Source organism: Myxocyprinus asiaticus, chromosome 42, assembly GCF_019703515.2.
Source record: "Myxocyprinus asiaticus isolate MX2 ecotype Aquarium Trade chromosome 42, UBuf_Myxa_2, whole genome shotgun sequence".
Taxonomy (NCBI): domain Eukaryota; kingdom Metazoa; phylum Chordata; class Actinopteri; order Cypriniformes; family Catostomidae; genus Myxocyprinus; species Myxocyprinus asiaticus.
The window spans coordinates 26,968,638-26,985,526 of NC_059385.1; the positions used below are offsets into that span (position 1 = coordinate 26,968,638).

At 38.1% G+C, this 16,889-nt stretch overlaps 1 protein-coding gene across 2 annotated transcripts in view; it reads right to left on the bottom strand.

The window, feature by feature from the left end:
* Positions 1 to 16,889, bottom strand: part of exd3 (exonuclease 3'-5' domain containing 3) — an 85,894-nt gene that overhangs the window by 43,537 nt on the left and 25,468 nt on the right. For both annotated transcript variants that reach the window (XM_051684516.1, XM_051684517.1), the window contains exons 5-18: positions 14,925 to 14,978; positions 14,686 to 14,825; positions 13,015 to 13,121; positions 12,815 to 12,888; positions 12,227 to 12,265; positions 11,143 to 11,309; positions 10,907 to 11,057; positions 8,571 to 8,769; positions 8,313 to 8,422; positions 7,708 to 7,885; positions 6,585 to 6,748; positions 5,594 to 5,797; positions 4,514 to 4,567; positions 4,269 to 4,400 (exon numbers count right to left, since the gene is read on the bottom strand). In XM_051684516.1, the coding sequence (XP_051540476.1) occupies positions 4,269 to 4,400; positions 4,514 to 4,567; positions 5,594 to 5,797; positions 6,585 to 6,748; positions 7,708 to 7,885; positions 8,313 to 8,422; positions 8,571 to 8,769; positions 10,907 to 11,057; positions 11,143 to 11,309; positions 12,227 to 12,265; positions 12,815 to 12,888; positions 13,015 to 13,121; positions 14,686 to 14,825; positions 14,925 to 14,978 (1,773 nt within the window). The remainder of the gene's footprint in view (positions 1 to 4,268; positions 4,401 to 4,513; positions 4,568 to 5,593; positions 5,798 to 6,584; positions 6,749 to 7,707; positions 7,886 to 8,312; positions 8,423 to 8,570; positions 8,770 to 10,906; positions 11,058 to 11,142; positions 11,310 to 12,226; positions 12,266 to 12,814; positions 12,889 to 13,014; positions 13,122 to 14,685; positions 14,826 to 14,924; positions 14,979 to 16,889) is intronic.

Here is a 16,889-nt window from a genome sequence, read left to right on the forward strand (position 1 = left end):
TCTGCTATAACTGATTCACTGAAAAGAACAGACTCAAAAGAACAATCTGCTCAAAAATTGGGCATGACTATGGCAACAGGCCGCTTAAATTTTATTGACCAGCCTAGGAGACCAGCTAAGACCAGAATGCCTGCTTTGGCTGGTTTAAACGTTGTTTTATTTATTTTTTCTCAGGGGTCTCTGTGCATTTTACCAACATTTTTGAAAGAACTTGAACTTATTCTGTGCCTGATGTGTGCAAATATAGCACGCGAATCAATTAGCCTGCTAAGTTTACATATTCAACGTAATCCAATGTTTTCTATTCGAAATCGATAATGCCATTTGATAACTGTTGAAGGATATATATGCAATATTATTATTTTTGACACCACAAAAAGGGTCTGCACATTTCCATGACTTTTTCACAATCTTTCCAGTAATTTCTGATGACTGGATAAGGAACATTTTTGATTCAGACTGATTTACTCATGAATCCGTTTTGACTGATTTATCAAAGAGAACAGACTCAGCAAAAAAACAAATTACAAAATTATACATTTTTGACATCACAAACAGGGTTCGCACATATTCAAGACTTTTCCACAGTAATCAGAAATGATTCACTGGATTCAGACTAGGGATGTCACTTTTCAGACATTTTCATAACCGATCGTCGTGGAAATAAACGATCAATTAATCGTTAACGATAATGTCGCAAAACGCATGTGAAGGACTCTAAATAATGTGTGCATTTAGCCTATTGTTTAAATATAATTTAAATTATTACACTTAAGAAATGCACGTATTGGCATTTCCCTATTAAAATATTCTTAGTTCAGTGTATTTAAATACATTTAGGCAATGTTTAGTACGAATTTGTGACTTGTTTAATTACCGTTAATGAATTACTGTTAAAAATAACATATATATATATATATATATATCACTTGATACATATTTGAGTTCATTAAAACTTCACGTTGTGGATCATGGGATATTTCGGATCTTTGGACGTATTTTTTTTATTAGAAATTAAGTCAAATCATAACGTGCTGCATAAACACAGTACATGTTCATACAAATTCTCTGGTGATAGTGTGATATCAGCTGCATGTGCCTTCATGCTTTCCCGGCGATCGCTGACGTAGTTGTAGGTTGGGATAAAACAAGGCAATCAGCAGTGCTTGTTGTCATGTTGTACTTTCATGGTGTGTGCAGAAAATATTAATGTTCATTTATAGACATTGTTTACTTTGAGCCCACTTGATCTCTGACTGTGCGTTTGTAGGGCTCTACTTCTGTGAACCGATTAAGACATAACATGAAATGTGCAGGCGGCCTCTAGCGGTGGATGACTGTATAGACAGCCTTATCAACGTCTGCTGACATAATTAAAAATGCATGTGTCCTGAAATTAATTAATCGACGACCTATAAGCTTAATCGATCAAATTATTAACGAAAATTCATCGATTTTCAATAATCATTAATATCCCTAATTCAGACTGATTCTCTAATGAATCTGCTTTGACTGATTCATTGAAAAGAACAGACTCGGGGGCCTGGGTAGCTCAGTGGTAAAAGACGCTGGCTACCAGCCCTGGAGTTCGCTAGTTCACTAGTTCGAATCCCAGGGTGTGCTGAGTGACTCCAGCCAGGTCTCCTAAGCAAACAAATTGGCCCGGTTGCTAGTGAGGGTAGAGTCACAGGGGGTAACCTCCTCGTGGTCATTATAATGTGGTTCGTTCTCAGTGGGGCGCGTGGTGAGTTGAGCGTGGATGCCATGAAGCCTCCACACGCGCTATGTCTCCGTGGCAATGCGCTCAACAAGCTACGTGATAAGATGCGCAGGTTGGCGGACTCAGACGCGGAGGCAGCTGGGATTCGTCCTCCGCCACCCGGATTGAGGCGAATCACTACACAACCACGAGGACTTAAAAGCGCATTGGGCATTCCAAATAAAATATTTTAAAAAAATTTAAAAAAAAAAGAACAGACTCAAAAAACAATTGGATTAAAAATTAGACCTCACTTTGGCAATAGCACAAAAGCAATATCTAGCCAATTAAATATTTTAGAGCAGAGCATAAAAAGAAAAATGTTTACTAACTATATAAATTGTCATGACTTTTGCATTACTTTTAGGGTTTTATTATTTTCCAGGATGTTTGCAGGTCTGGAAAACACAGTTTTGACATTTACATTTACAGGTTTTATATAACCATGGAAGCATAAAAGAAATATATAACACATTCAAAAAATAACCACATAAACTATATGAAATATATTACACTATACTATTCACACTGAAGTACTGCTTGATTATGACAATATTTAAATGATCAGCTACAACAGGAAGCTACCCCTTAGGGTCCCATGGAGATTGTATTCTGTGGGTGGATTGAATCTTGCACGACACTGGTACATTTTGTTCAGGAAAGCACAAAGACAGCAAATGTGGAGGTGGATGAGACCTCGGGCAACAAATGGTGGAATGCTACAGATCAGGATGGGAGCAGGTGGCCACCCGCTCAGGAAAGGTAGGTGGCCACAAAACTGACACATCTGTGGAAACAACCACCCATGTGGAGCTTAAACGATCCATGTCTGGAATTCTGCATCAGCAGTGTTCTCTGGAGGTGTGAATTTGGTGTGGTAGAAAGTCTTATGAGTGGTACGAGGTGTGCTGTGAATGATGTGTGCAGAATGGTGTAGTCACGGAGTTGTTTGGATGCCTTGGATTAACAGTTATGACATAAACAATAATAGGTTGCACTTAGTATTATAAAATAAACAGATCATCCGAAAATTTTAATTCCATCATTTATTCACCCTTGTGTCATTCCAGACCTGTTTAACTTTATTTGAATATGAGAAAAATACAAAGCTAAACGTAACCAAATACTTTGCACAAGCATAAAACACTAAACTTTCAAGCATATAACTGACCTTAATGATGCCTGTATAAATGTATGCATGTATGAATCATCAAATCTTTGGCAAAGTAAACCCTTTTTATAGTTTCAATTGCAGTCTTGAATCTCAAAATCACAGGTAATAAATAACCATAGACCTGCGGTGGAGCCGGAGGTGCAGCTCTAATAGAGATCAGGTAATACAGCAGGAATGAGTCAGCAGCTATCTGCCTCTATCTCTCTCTTTGTCTTACACCCTAGTCTGTCTCAGCCTTTGTTTTTCTACATCTTATCTCTCCACCTGTGCTCTCTAGCAGTTATCTCTCTCTTTCATCAGACTTCTTTCTCAGCAAACCATTCCAATCTTTATTTATTTAAATTTCAGTGCGTGACTCCTTCCTGATCGTTTGTGCTATGGACATGAATGATACCTCAAATAGTGCGGCTTGTTGAGGAGAGGTGCAGTATTACTTTTCTAAGTGATCAGACATTGCATGTTTGCCTGTTGGATGATAAAATACAGAAAGAAATCACACAGACTTTAAGTCGTATCTAGGGAACAGAACGTCATAGAAACTTGAGGGTGAGCTTTTTGGAGTTGGGCCAGTAAGCCACCACCCCGCATCCAAACAAAACACCCTTGCAACCACATGACATTGGTTGCAATATTGTTTATTAGCCATAACATAAATAATCATCGGCTCTCTGTACCAGCCAAAGATTTCGAAAACAGTGCATTCTTGCTCGTAACCATGCCCCTATTTTATCCTCTTTACTCTCTCCGTCTGTTTGTGCCCTATAATTTCTCCATCCCTCCATTAATTGCTTATTTCCTTATCCAAATCCATTGTCCAAATTCCGATCATCACTTATGTGAGAGGAAATGCCTAAAGCACAGAAGAGACACTGTGCCTCCTGCTCTTGTTCAAGCGAATACCGCAGTGGCACCTCAAGCCAATGATTCACAGGAGAAGTGTCTCCAGAGAAGCCCTCTATCTCCTGGAGCTTCCTTCCTGCCTCACAACTCTTACGTCTGATGATAAGACACAAATGCTTTGAGACAATGTCATTCAAGTTCTGCCTGATAAGGGCATTTGAAAGTTGAGAAAAGCAATAGTTCACTATGACAGATGTGGTCACCATGAAATGTCATTGTGTGGAGTGAGTCAAGATTATTCAAAAACTCTCCTTTTGTATTCCACGGAAAAAATAACAGCATACGGGTTTGGGACAAGGATGAGCAAATAATGACAATTTTTCATTTTTGGGTGAACTATCCCTTTAAAAGTGTCAATAAAAGTAAGCATTCCTTTTAAAAGAGGACACGTACAGACATACAGCATATATTTGTTTATAGCCACACACAACTGACCTGGCATCGACTAAAGATGTCCGCAGGGGTGAGGTGGATGTGGAAGTGTCTGAGAACGTACACAGCCTGGTCACGTGCCTTTTCTGAGCAGTCCAATGTCAAACAGCGGCCCTCTCCCACTTGTGACCTTAACTACACACAAACATACACATGCATGCACAAATAAATTCACTATAGAGAAGCTTTGTTAAGCAGACTGTGTGTGTGAGTGTGTGTGTCTCTAAATATGTTAAAAACACACTTACAGTTTGGTAGGGCTGACCTGCAGTTAGAATGATGCGACCTTCGGCACGGGCCAGCTGAAGAAGGGGAATATAACATCTATGACTGCAAATACATTACTTATGTAACTATATTTATGAGGTTAGTTGATTTAGGTATTGCTTTGATATGAGAAATTAAATGTCAACAGTCCGCTCAGTGACCGACTGATGCATAATGCACATAAAATAATTCCACACTTGTGAAAATCGTAAGTTGCAATGAGATTGCCTGACTGTAACTATATTTGCAGAAGTCTTGGTGCACAGGTTTTTATCAGTCCGTCGGAGAACAAAATAGTGTTTTATATGTACCAGGTTGACCTGCACACAATCCGAGTGCTTATGTGTAGCTAATCTTGTTCTGCCTAATTTTAACAGGTTCATGGATTCAAATGTTTTTTTTATTAAAGTGTTTTGTAGCATTCAGATATTAATGAGCAGAACTGTGCATTCTTCTTTGTTTTCTGTCTGTGAAATAATCAGTACTTATTTCTATTTGACAGACAAAAATTCTGATTAAATTGTCAGTCTGCACATTTTCCGTAAATTTTTTTGCTATTAGTCTGCAATTGTGGAATCATGTTTGTCAGTTAAGCCCACCCCTTAAAACGAAGAGGAACTGGTGTTGGTTATTTTACTCGTCTAAGTGGGTGGTTCTTGGCCAGAATAAGCTTTATTGAACCTTCAAGTCATAAGTCTGGTTATGTGAGGCTACTGAAATTGAGATCTGAATCCAAGAGCACACCAACATATGATTTCCATTTTATATTTAATTCAAGGATAATCTATGGGGCTGTGGTTGCTTGAAAAAACAGCAAGATAGATCTGGGTGTCGTCTGCCTAGCAGACTACTTTTGTTATTTTGCAAAATTTAGACTTGTGGGAGCATATACAGGTGAAACAGGAGAGGCCCTAGGACAGAGCCTTGGGAGACACCACGTCATGTACGTCCACTCAGAATCACAGTCGCCACAGTCTCAGAGAGTACGGTCTACATTACAAATCACGTGTAACTAAAATGAGGTTCACAATCACATATCAACAGGTGTCTTATTGACTCACCTCTGCCGCTACTTTATGGTCATCCGTGTTTTCCAGCATCTTGACATCCACCCCCAGACAGCGTAGGAAACGGCCCAGACCCTGCAGCATATTATCACAGACCACCCGCAGCTCCCGTGGGGTGATGATGGGCCCCTGGTACTCTGAATTCACCTTAATGCACTCATCCTCCCTGGAGTGGGGCTCATTCACCTTCTGTCGAGCCTGATGGCACAGTCCAACATCATGGGTGTAGACTGCTTTCTGATCTTTCTCTAAACTGTTCTACAGATACTAATCCACTACAATGCATAAACAGATTTGACTAAATTTGAGTTTTAACCATTTAAGAGCCCATTAAATAGTTTGACGGGTGCACTTTTCTTTCCTGTGTTGATGTATTTCCTACTGAAAGAGGAAATTGTGGCAAAACATATCAGAAGGCTTGTTACCTTTTTAAATAGCCAATAGCCCTTAGTTTACATTTCACAGCCATGATTTGCTCCTTGCTAATGATAGGTTTGCATACACTCCAGCGTGCAAGATGAGTCAGCAATATATTTAATCTGCTTTCTCTGAAAATAATATATCTCATAAAAGTTTCATATTATCAACTTTTAGGTGTAAACTAGCATAAACATAGATACCCTAAAAGCTCAAAAGACATGGGGCCAAAGCCACAAAACTTCAATTTTGATTTAAAGTTTATCATACATTACACATATAATATGCTGCGACTTTAAATAACAGACTATAAAATGAGCTTAAACAGCAAATAATTTTAATTATACAGAATGTGACCCATGATATGTGAACCTCCCAAATATGGACAATTATGTGCCACATTTTAATTGGTCCCCTTAAATTAAAAAAATCATAAAAACTCTGCATCCTCATTAGCTACTTTTATATTGAATTTTATAACCGTTACCATGACAACGGAGCAATTATAAGAACCACAGGCTCATAAAAATTGCAGTCAACACATGTAGTCCGAGCCAGGCGAACTGACCTCTCTTCTCTTTGACTGCTTGTTCTTGTCTTTAGGCTTCTTCTCCTGGCGGCTCTTGGCCTGTTGAGCAGAGGGGATGGAGCGGAGGTCCTCCGGCAGCCCGTAGGCCCTTGGGTCCTGGGAGAGGGTGAGGTAGACGTCCAGCAGGCAGAATGCATCAGTGGCTGAAGAAACAGAAAGAGAATGAGAAAGAAAGGGGAAACAGAAAGGGGGCAGCACCATAGTGTGATACAATAAAAAAAAAATACAGAGTGTCTATTTGCACCCCAGTGTAAATAGTATCTGCCACACAGTTCAGCTATTTGCACCCAAACTGTCTGGCGAAACAACAGGAATATACAACAAACTAGACAATGGGTTTCACTGCAGTGGCGTAGGGTGTAAAGACGGTGTGAATGTGTAGTGTCGTCCTAGCAAACGCGGTTCGAATCTGCATTTTGTCCCACTCTTTTTCCCATCCGATTTCCTGATTCAACTCTTAATACTTCCTTTAAGTTGGAGCGAGTGGCGCAGATGGTAGCGCACACGTCCAGGACACATATGTGAGCTGTTGGCTCACAGGGACCCGGGTTTGATTCCAGCTTGGGTCATTTCCTGATCTCCTTCCCCCATCCCTATCCCCTGCTTTCCTGTCTCTCTACACTGCCCTATAAAAATTACAAAAAATAAATAAATAAAAAACTTCCTTTAATACTACTTATAATAATAGATAAAAATGAATATAAATGTTGATTTCATCACAGTGATTTGGTCATGGTGAATGTCGAGGAGTGCAGAAAAGGGTTTGATCCAGAGGTGGTGTTTGTCGATCGCACTCGTTCCCGCGGCTCGGCATCGCTTGTGTGTACAATGCATCACTTTATTACTAATATTGTAGTAACAATGTTTTTAGCAGAACCCATAGTTTTAATGCAATTAACCATGGTGTTAGTACAGTAATAGCAACTTATGGTACACTTATTATAAGGACTTTTACCTCTGGAACATCCTAAATTCAAAATGGTGATAGTTTATGGATAAACCCTTACAAGATTCCACCTACGACCATTTAGTTTCCAGTACAGATGTTTAACCACTATAGTAGTGCATGCCATGCTTCCATTCAGCATGAATTGTGCGTTACCCGCGTAGCGGAGTTGGCTGATGCGGAGTGGCCGGCGTTCCCAGTTAGAGAGCTGCTCAGTTTTGTTCAGTGGTTTCCCCAGCACCTGCTGCACCAGTAGACTGAGGCCCTTCTCTGCCAGACCTTCACTCACCACATCTGACCGAGGCAATCTCCTGCCCCACCAACACCGCTGAAGCTAAGGGGTCAGAGGGCAATGGTAAGAACAAATAATGTAGGTTTTAAAATAGCAACATAAAGTGGGGTCCAAAAATCTATAAGATTTATAAATTATATATTATCAACATAACAATTAGAGTAACAATTAATATGGGCAATGTTTCAAAAATGCTTGGTCTCTATTTTTGTCATGTCTTGCCGGGTAGCCCCACCCACAGCAAAATCTCATTGGTCCAAAATCATGCTCCAAGTAGTGGTTCATTACACGTGAAAGTGTAATGACTGACTGTGATTTTCTTGTTTCACGCAGTATTACATTGTTAGTGAGGACAGAAAAAGTACTTGATGCTCAAAATTTCTCATTTCATGTCTATTTAGGACAAAGTGTAAAACTTCAAGTTTATTTCAATGATTTTTCAGCTGATGATGCAAAACAGCTCCAACACCTCCTGATGGACATGGAGCAGGTCCAGAACTCCCTCCATCTTTAGAGGCTCCTCCCTGAGGTCAGGCCACGTGCTGACCAGACTCCTCAAGTCTCCAGACATCCCATAACCTACACACACAAACACACTGATATCAATGATATCCAAAGTTACAGACCGAAATCTAATTTCCATATTCACACCAAGCAATATGACATTTTTGAGAATGTTGGGAAGTGTGTTCTGAAGAGTGGTTGGGCCATCCTGAGGTCTCCTCACCCAGTTTGAGAATGTTTTTGTCTGACAGCAGAGCTCTGATGAAGTTTACTGTGGTGTTGTGGTGGCTGATGCTATGTGCACACAGATCCAACAGAAACACTTGTCCCTGTACAGCCAGCTGGATCAGAGCCACACACTGAGAAGACACGGTGCCAAAACCAGCCCTCCATTCCATGTCAATTCCCACCAAACAGCCGGGCTGAAGGAGAATGGAAAGAGAAATTTAAAGATAAAATTTTTCAATGAATGCCCACATGGGTCATTCTACAATTGCAGTTGAATTTGCATCTGAAATTTCCTTGAAAATGTAACTAAATCACACATTAAGGGCTCTATTTTCATGACCATGCTAAGTGCAGCGCGAAGCGCAAAGACTATGCACTACATCTTATACAATTTTAAGGAGAGCGCTAATTCTAAGTGCAATTTTTATGCCAGCGCAAAGCACAAGTGGGCATGCCTGGGAGTGTTTGCACTATCTGTGGGTGTATGCGCACAAACAGGGGGTGTATTGTATGTTAATGAAGTGGTGCAAAGTGCAATTTACTATTGACCTGAGAAATATGTCTAATCTCAGCAAAAGTCTAAAATCAGTTCTTGCATTTGCAGTTTGGAGATTCCACCAGCAGGTGGTAATAAAGTCCATGTCCAAACTCTGAAAATGTAGTAGTGGAACATCAAATTATGTCCCTGACAATCACAGTTGTAGCCGTTTTATGAAACAATGCAGATATGTACTCTTCGCATTTTCTCAATCAACTTCTTGAGGTATCACCCTGGGATGCTTTTTAAACAGTATTGAAGGAGTTCCCATCTATGTTGGGCACTTATTGGCTGCTTTTCTTAATTATTCGGCCCAAGTCATCAATTTCAAAAACTTTTTTTTTTTATAAAATGTTTGTTTTGTAATGAAATAAATTAATATGTTGGCACAATTATATTTTTGTCTACAAAACTAAGTTAAAACATTTAAGCATACGCCTTCAGATCAAAAGATTTTTAAGATCATGAGAAACATTTCAATCAAGTGTTTCAAAAGTTTTGACCGGTAGTGTACTTAGAGTAAAGCTATCTATAGGTCATGGTTTATTTTTCAATTATTATTATTATTATGTTAAGGCTATATTTACAATTGTATTTATGATCTATTTTTACACCTGTTGTCTTAAGAGTGATTCTGAAATCACTGCAAAAGGCAAAGAAGTTGGAGAGGGTAAAATGTTTGGATTTTATGGGAGGTGGTTATATAGAATTTTTTGACCACTTTGTTATTTTGTTTATATTTTCATGTAATTTGAAGTGAAATTTGAATTTCGCTTTTTCTGTAAATTTTTCGTGTTTCAATAAATACATTTTTAAAAGCAAAACCTGCAGCCTAACCTTGAAGGCCAATACAATCACTGTTAATATTAGTCATGATGTGTGTGTCAGTAGATGAAAAATATTAATAATGCTTACATTCTCTATAATTTAACGGGTACATCCAAATCCTGAAGAGAATCACATTTTCCAAGCGTATAAAAGGAGCGTGTCACTATCACAGAAATATGCCTGACATTCATCAAGCATACAGTTAATGCACAAAAGAATATAAATCCATATTTCTATAGATTTCTCATTGCATACAGTCCATTTACACTACCAACTTCTTATGAATGTGCTGTCTTTGTTTATAATCGCTGGTGCTTGAGGGAATGGACTATATAATAGGGCACAGATGGTACAATAACCAGAGAAGAACCTCAGAATTAAATTGCACTTGATCCAGCCCATTAGCGCTTTGTGCGCACAATTTAGCCAAACCCGCCTGTGCCTAGACTAAGCACATGCTTGCCATGCCCACTGACTTTGCGTGTATGATGTATCGCATAGCGCTGCACTTAGCACTCTTACAATAGGGCCCTAAACTAATAATATGTCATGAATTTAACCGTTAAAACATTTAAACCTATGTTTAAGACATTTTACAATAAACAACTTTTTAAAGGATTTTTTACATGGAAAATAAATACTCAACCCCAGGGTATTTGGAGTATTCACATGCATATTTTCATGCGTCAGTATAAGACATTTACAAAGAAAATTAATGCAAATCCTTTATAGGATATGTCCAATTATTAGACAGACTTTGCTTTATTAAACGCATTGAACACCATTTCCATTAGGGTTAGGGTAAATTAGGGTTACCTAACCCTAACCTAACCCTAACCATTTCTAACCCCAATTGTGAAATTACCCATATATTTTTAATTTATCACGTCTCCAGGGCAAGTAACACATTCGCATTCACTCTCACACACACGCAAAATGCAAAACACAGGTAAGGCATGTTGTACTTTTAAAACAGCCTGTTTGCACTGCTCCAGTTCATCTAATGCCTCTACAAAGTGGATGTCTTCTCTGGCCAGAGGCAGCTGGTAGTATTTTTGCTGATCAGACTGGGGAGGTGTCCAGGACTCAGGTTGGGCGCTCACAGTACACATCTCTCTGTGACAGAATGAAGTGAACATTTGTGAGGATGATAGTTAGTGAGTCTGTGTGTTTGTGTGCACTTATTTGATCCAATACTTACAGCTGCTTGGGCGAGAGACTCTGAATTTTGTCCCATACCCCAGTGGGAAGTCTGTTCCTGGGTATATGGTAATGTGCCGCCCATTGGGCAGCAGTCTTGAGGCTACAGTGTTTCACCAAAAGCTGCACCAACTGAATCTGCAGCTCCGTATTACCCGCAACCATAGCCTGAGTGCAACACACACACATTTAAAAAAAGTCTTAAAAAGTCTGATACTTTGGTCTCTAGATATGGCTCGGGGCACTCCTTCAATGCACGTCTATGTCTACTGAGCAGGCACGTGCGGAGGGGTTGGCTCTAGTGGCTTGAGCCCCTGCCCTTTTGCATGAGGTGCCCCTCAAATGCCACCCAAAATAAAAGCTTGCGCACCCAAATTAAATTACGTTTTTTTTACGCTTAATAATAGTACTTAGGGGTGTAAAAATGCATCAATATTAGGATGAAACCTTGATGTATCGATTACGGAATTCAATAATCAATTATAATGACTATAATAATCCTCAATGTGTTACAGAGGTCTCACATCACTTTCACACTCTCGTTCATAATTGCACGCAACTGCATAAGCAAAGCAAGTTAATTGTTGTTCTTTTTTCCCCAATTGCAATGTATTATGCATATTGTGTAGTATTTGTAGAATACACTTAGGAAAGTTAGATGATACTGTCCTGCGGCTTTCCTTGCGATCATTACTTTTCCTAAATGTGTTACACGCCATTGCGTTTTTAATCCTGTGAGCCTGCTTGGCTTAGTTGAGCACTGAAACTTAACACAGGGCTAGAAAATTATTATTGCGAAAAATAAATTGCGCACCCACCCAGTCCGACGGAGACTGTATTCCAAAACTCCCACCCGGCGGACAATTTTGAAGCGACTGTCCCTCAAAAAGCTTTAGAGCCCCTGCCTCTCAATATGTCTGTGCACGTCCCTGTGACTGAGGAACTTTAATACTTTTGGTTAGGGGTTTGTTAACTTGAAGTACCTAACCCTAAGTAAGAGCATTAGTAATAGTGATGTTTGCCTTAGCAAACCCAACCAATAAGCATGTTGAATTGCAGAATCTAAACAAGAATAGTATTGTTACCTGAACATGGTCTCTCCAATTGTCTTCTGACATGGTTTTCTGTCAGATAAATACACAGAGGTGGACAGAATCATTCCAAATGCACAAAATATAACATTATTATACTTTATTAAGCCATATAAGTTATCGAAACATAAAGCATTTCACTTCTGTAATACGATATATGTCAGAGTACCTGTAAGTGATATAAATGTGATAATGTGATGTGATATAAACATAATATTGAGCAGTAAATAATATTGGGTTGGGTTTAGTAGGATTGTGAAAAGTGAAAAATGTTAGGCTACAATATTTTTATTAATATTATTTTTCACAACACAGAGGTGGAAGAAGTTATTGCATTTTGAGGTACTGTAAATGATAATAAAAACCAAACTTTTACAAAAGTTTACCAAACATTTACAGAATAATGTTGCTCAATAAGAGCATTGACACTTGACCAGTTTCATGACAAATTTTGTGAAAGATGGATATTTATCAATAATCAATGTTTCAGGTTTTAAATCTAGGAAAGTGGTTACTGAGCACAGTTGAAATGTTTAAGTTGCTAAAAAAGGCCAGTGAAAACGGGAAATTGGGAAATCTTACCTCACCAAAAGTCTTGTACATGAGAAACCTCAGTGAATCTAGCTTCCTCTTGTAGACTGAATTAGAGCACAGACCTGCAGAAAACAAACCACACAGCACTAATGATGTTTACGTTACAAATATCAAGGATATACAGTACATGTATTTACTAAAGGTACACTTCAGTTATGGACAAGAAACAGACATGGAGTCACACACACCTGGGTCGATGCAGAATTTTTCCATGAGTTTGAAGACATGTTTGCTGAGCAGTTTGGGATGAATCTGGTCTGTCTGGTGTTTGGAGAGAACCAGCTGTGGGTACTGACTGAAACAAAAACCACATGATGCATACTGTCAATATCAAAAGAGTTCACACACCTTTTGAGCAATGAATTTCCATTCATTTTTCAGTCATACATGACCACTGGAGAAGGATTTTTAAAATGTTATTTTATACAGACTAGACTGCAATCTACAAAGAACAATTTTAGCTGATGAAATATTTTAGAGCTGAGCACAGCAAAACTTTATTTTAACAGCAGAAATTTCTGAGTTTTAACATTTTTATTAATTTCTCAAGTCAAGTTTACAGTATATGTATCGCGCTATTCTCAACAGACGTCATTTCAAAGCAGCTGTACAGGAAATTAAGCTATAACAGAAATGGATGAATATAATGTCATAATAGTTATGTTTAGAAATATTAGTGGTTTAAATTAGTAAACTAAGTAAGTGTTATGGGTCAATGGTTAAAAAAAATTATTTTGTATTAACTATAAGTTTTAAAGTCCTTGAAGTCATCCCGAATTAACAGTGGAAATACACGTACATGCATTGTCCTTTGATTTTTGCTGATGAAGGCTTTTGTTGGCGGTTGATTCATTTACTATGTAGTTCAGTTTTTAAGAGAGTGTTGTCCCTGCTTTGACCTTCAATGAGGAGCATCTGGAAGCTTATGGCAAGTAATTTTGGTGAACTCCATCCTGAGCCCATGTTTCATACAAAGGCTCATGAAGAATCCCATGTCTTTGAGTTTGCATCAGTTCATCCTCTGTGAAGTCTGTCTTAGTAGACTGAAGTGAACTCTGGCTGGAACAGGCTGAAGTTGGTCATCATCACTCAGTGACACTTAGCAGTTCATACTAAAGCTTTAATTTAATCTAGAATTTAACTTGTTTCAGTTGGAATCAGGCATAAAATAATTATAATATACAATGGAAAAAATGGATATCAGTAAAGTCCTTTTGAAAGCTGGTATAGAGAGGGAGTACCTGTATATTGCTTAATATGACCAAATCCGCTATTGGTATAACGGGCACAGCTCTGCACTGGTTCACTTCTTGCCTTAGTGACAGGCAGTACTTTGTCACCATTCAAAATCACAAATCTTCTAAGGCTCCAGTTAAAAGTGATGTTCCTTAGGGCTCTGTCCTTGGTCCACTCCTCTTCATAACATACGTTACCCATGGAACAAATTATCCGATGCTTTGGTCTTAGCTTCACTGCTATGCCGATGACACCCAAATTTACATTAGCTCCTGCGCTACATCATTTCCTGCATCATTTTCTGTAAAGCTGCTTTGAAACAATGTGTATCATGAAAATCGTTATACAAATAAAAATGATGACTATATTTTGCCATATTTAATCCCATCTTAAACAACAGCATTCCCCCCCTGAAATACTATATATTTTAAGATTATCAGCATTTGTATCACTATCATACAGTATTGGTCAATGGCATCAGTATCAATTATTGAAAAACACAAATAAGATGATACCTGCTTTTATTTTATGTGCTCTGATTTCTATTTCCATTCTCATATAAACAAATAGCACAAAAACAATAACAGCCAGTGCTAGTGCACACAATGCATGCCTCTGTTCACCTGAGCAGCTGCTGGATGTTGAAGTCTGGATCACACCACGAGTCCAGCAGTGAGACCAGCCTCTGCTGCAGGTCAGGGTGTCCACGCACATACATCTCCACTACCGGCAGCTTGTCCAGAAGAATGAGAGGCACACACATCTACCAGCACAAACAGATGACAGTGGAAATTAGATGGATGGTGCAACTTTAAAGAGCAAAGATCCTGTTTGTTCATCATGTTGAGCTGGCTGAACTGACCTTTTCCATGTCCAGGTCTTTCTGAAGTTCCACCTTCACACTGAAAACCAATGCCTGTCATAAAAGATGATATTTCATGTCATTACATTACAGCTAGAGATGAACAATATTAGTAACCATATCAGTAATGGCAAAATTAAACAAATATTTTTTCATACATTTTGCAGTGTGTGTTTTGTTTTGTCTATATTTTTAATAACAGCATTGGGACAAACTAGCCAATATCAGGGCTTATTTGTCTCAATTAAATTTTCTATCCCAGGTTACTAAAGTAACAAGCCATGAGTGGCTGTGATTTTTGGGCATAGGTGAGGGGTGTTCGTAGGCACAATGCAACAAGGAGACCACAATGTTCAATAATTAATTACATTTAATCATTAAAAATGTCACAAAATGTCCGGGACATTTTTCACCACAAAATCTAAATAAAGAAATTCTAGTGTGTTTAAAAGAAACTATTGAATATTTTTAGGAATACTGAATTTTTTCAGATTGCAAAATTACTTTCAAGACAATTAAGCCCCCCAATTCTCATTCTCACAATGCAAAAAAAAAAAAAAACAAACAAACAAAAATTTCATTTTCATTTCATTTTCACATTTTCACAATCTAATTTTCATTACTGTAATGCAAAGTATTTATATATCATGGTAATATATGAACTGGCTTTAATTTATGCTGATCTGAATAAAAATAAATAATCACTGTATTAAATTTTTTGTTAAGTATTTATAAATCATGCTAGTACAGGGGTAGGCAAGTATTTTGGTACAGGGGTCACATCGGGCTTTAAGTAGCACATGGGGGTCCACATTGTACTCCTTTTGAGATACAATGTTCCACTCTGATTTGCTTCTTGTAAGCCCAGAAATAGTTGTGTATTCAATTTTCTGACGTGTATATGTTACTAATGGGACTATTCAGCAATTGCCTAAAGTACTGTATTGCTCTATCAAGGTAGGTACTTTTCTAGCAGGCATTAAAAATAAACTGAATAAAGGCTGAGCATAATTATAAATTATTTATTTTTCTGCATGACTATAATAAATGATTACTGCAAGAGTTAGATTAAAATACAGGTGCGAGGGGACTTCAACATTTCTAAATTGCACAAATTGAAAATACATATTCGTCTCTCGCTTGCTTTTGCTCACGCGTCAATGATGCTCTTTGTTTATATTTTATAAGCACCAAACAGCACAAGCAGCCTCAAGAATGGATACATAGTATCACACTTTCCCTTGAGCAGAAAAATATCACACTAGAAATCGCTAAGTTTGTTCAAAGTGGAAAACAAGAGATAGAAAGAGGGCACTCCCAAGCATGGTTGCCAGATTGCACAAAATAAGTATAACATTAGGCAGAATATTTTCAATTTGTGCAAGTATAAATCTCTAATTGGGGGGCTTTGCATCTCATGACTGGCAACCCTGAGCATGTTAAACATTTGTGGAGGTGCTTTAGGTCCCAATGCAAGATATATTCAATGAGAAATATTCAATGAAAAAACGCTTTAAGAATGAACGAGCCGCGGGACAGATTAAACCATGTGGCGGGCCGTAAATTGCCCATGTCTGTACTAGTATTTGATCTACTGCATTTATTTTACGCTGATTTATATAAAAAAAATCATCACTGTATTACAGCGATGACAATCACCATTGAGAATAATGACAATTACAACATTTTTGTTTTAAAACATTTACAACATTACACTTAATTTTCTTATTTATTTATTTTTATTTTGGGGTGAAACTGACATGTTTCCCAATTTAATTAGAGCAAATGCGAAATACATAAAATTAAATGAACATTTGTCTGACACAAAAATAATGCCTCAAAATTCACTTATTTTCAAATCAGACAATGTGCACTCCGAAGATTTTACTATTTTTAATCGGTCCAGTAGGTGTGGTTATCAGCAAATGCCGATAATCTTGAAATGCCAAATATCGGCTAGTCTAC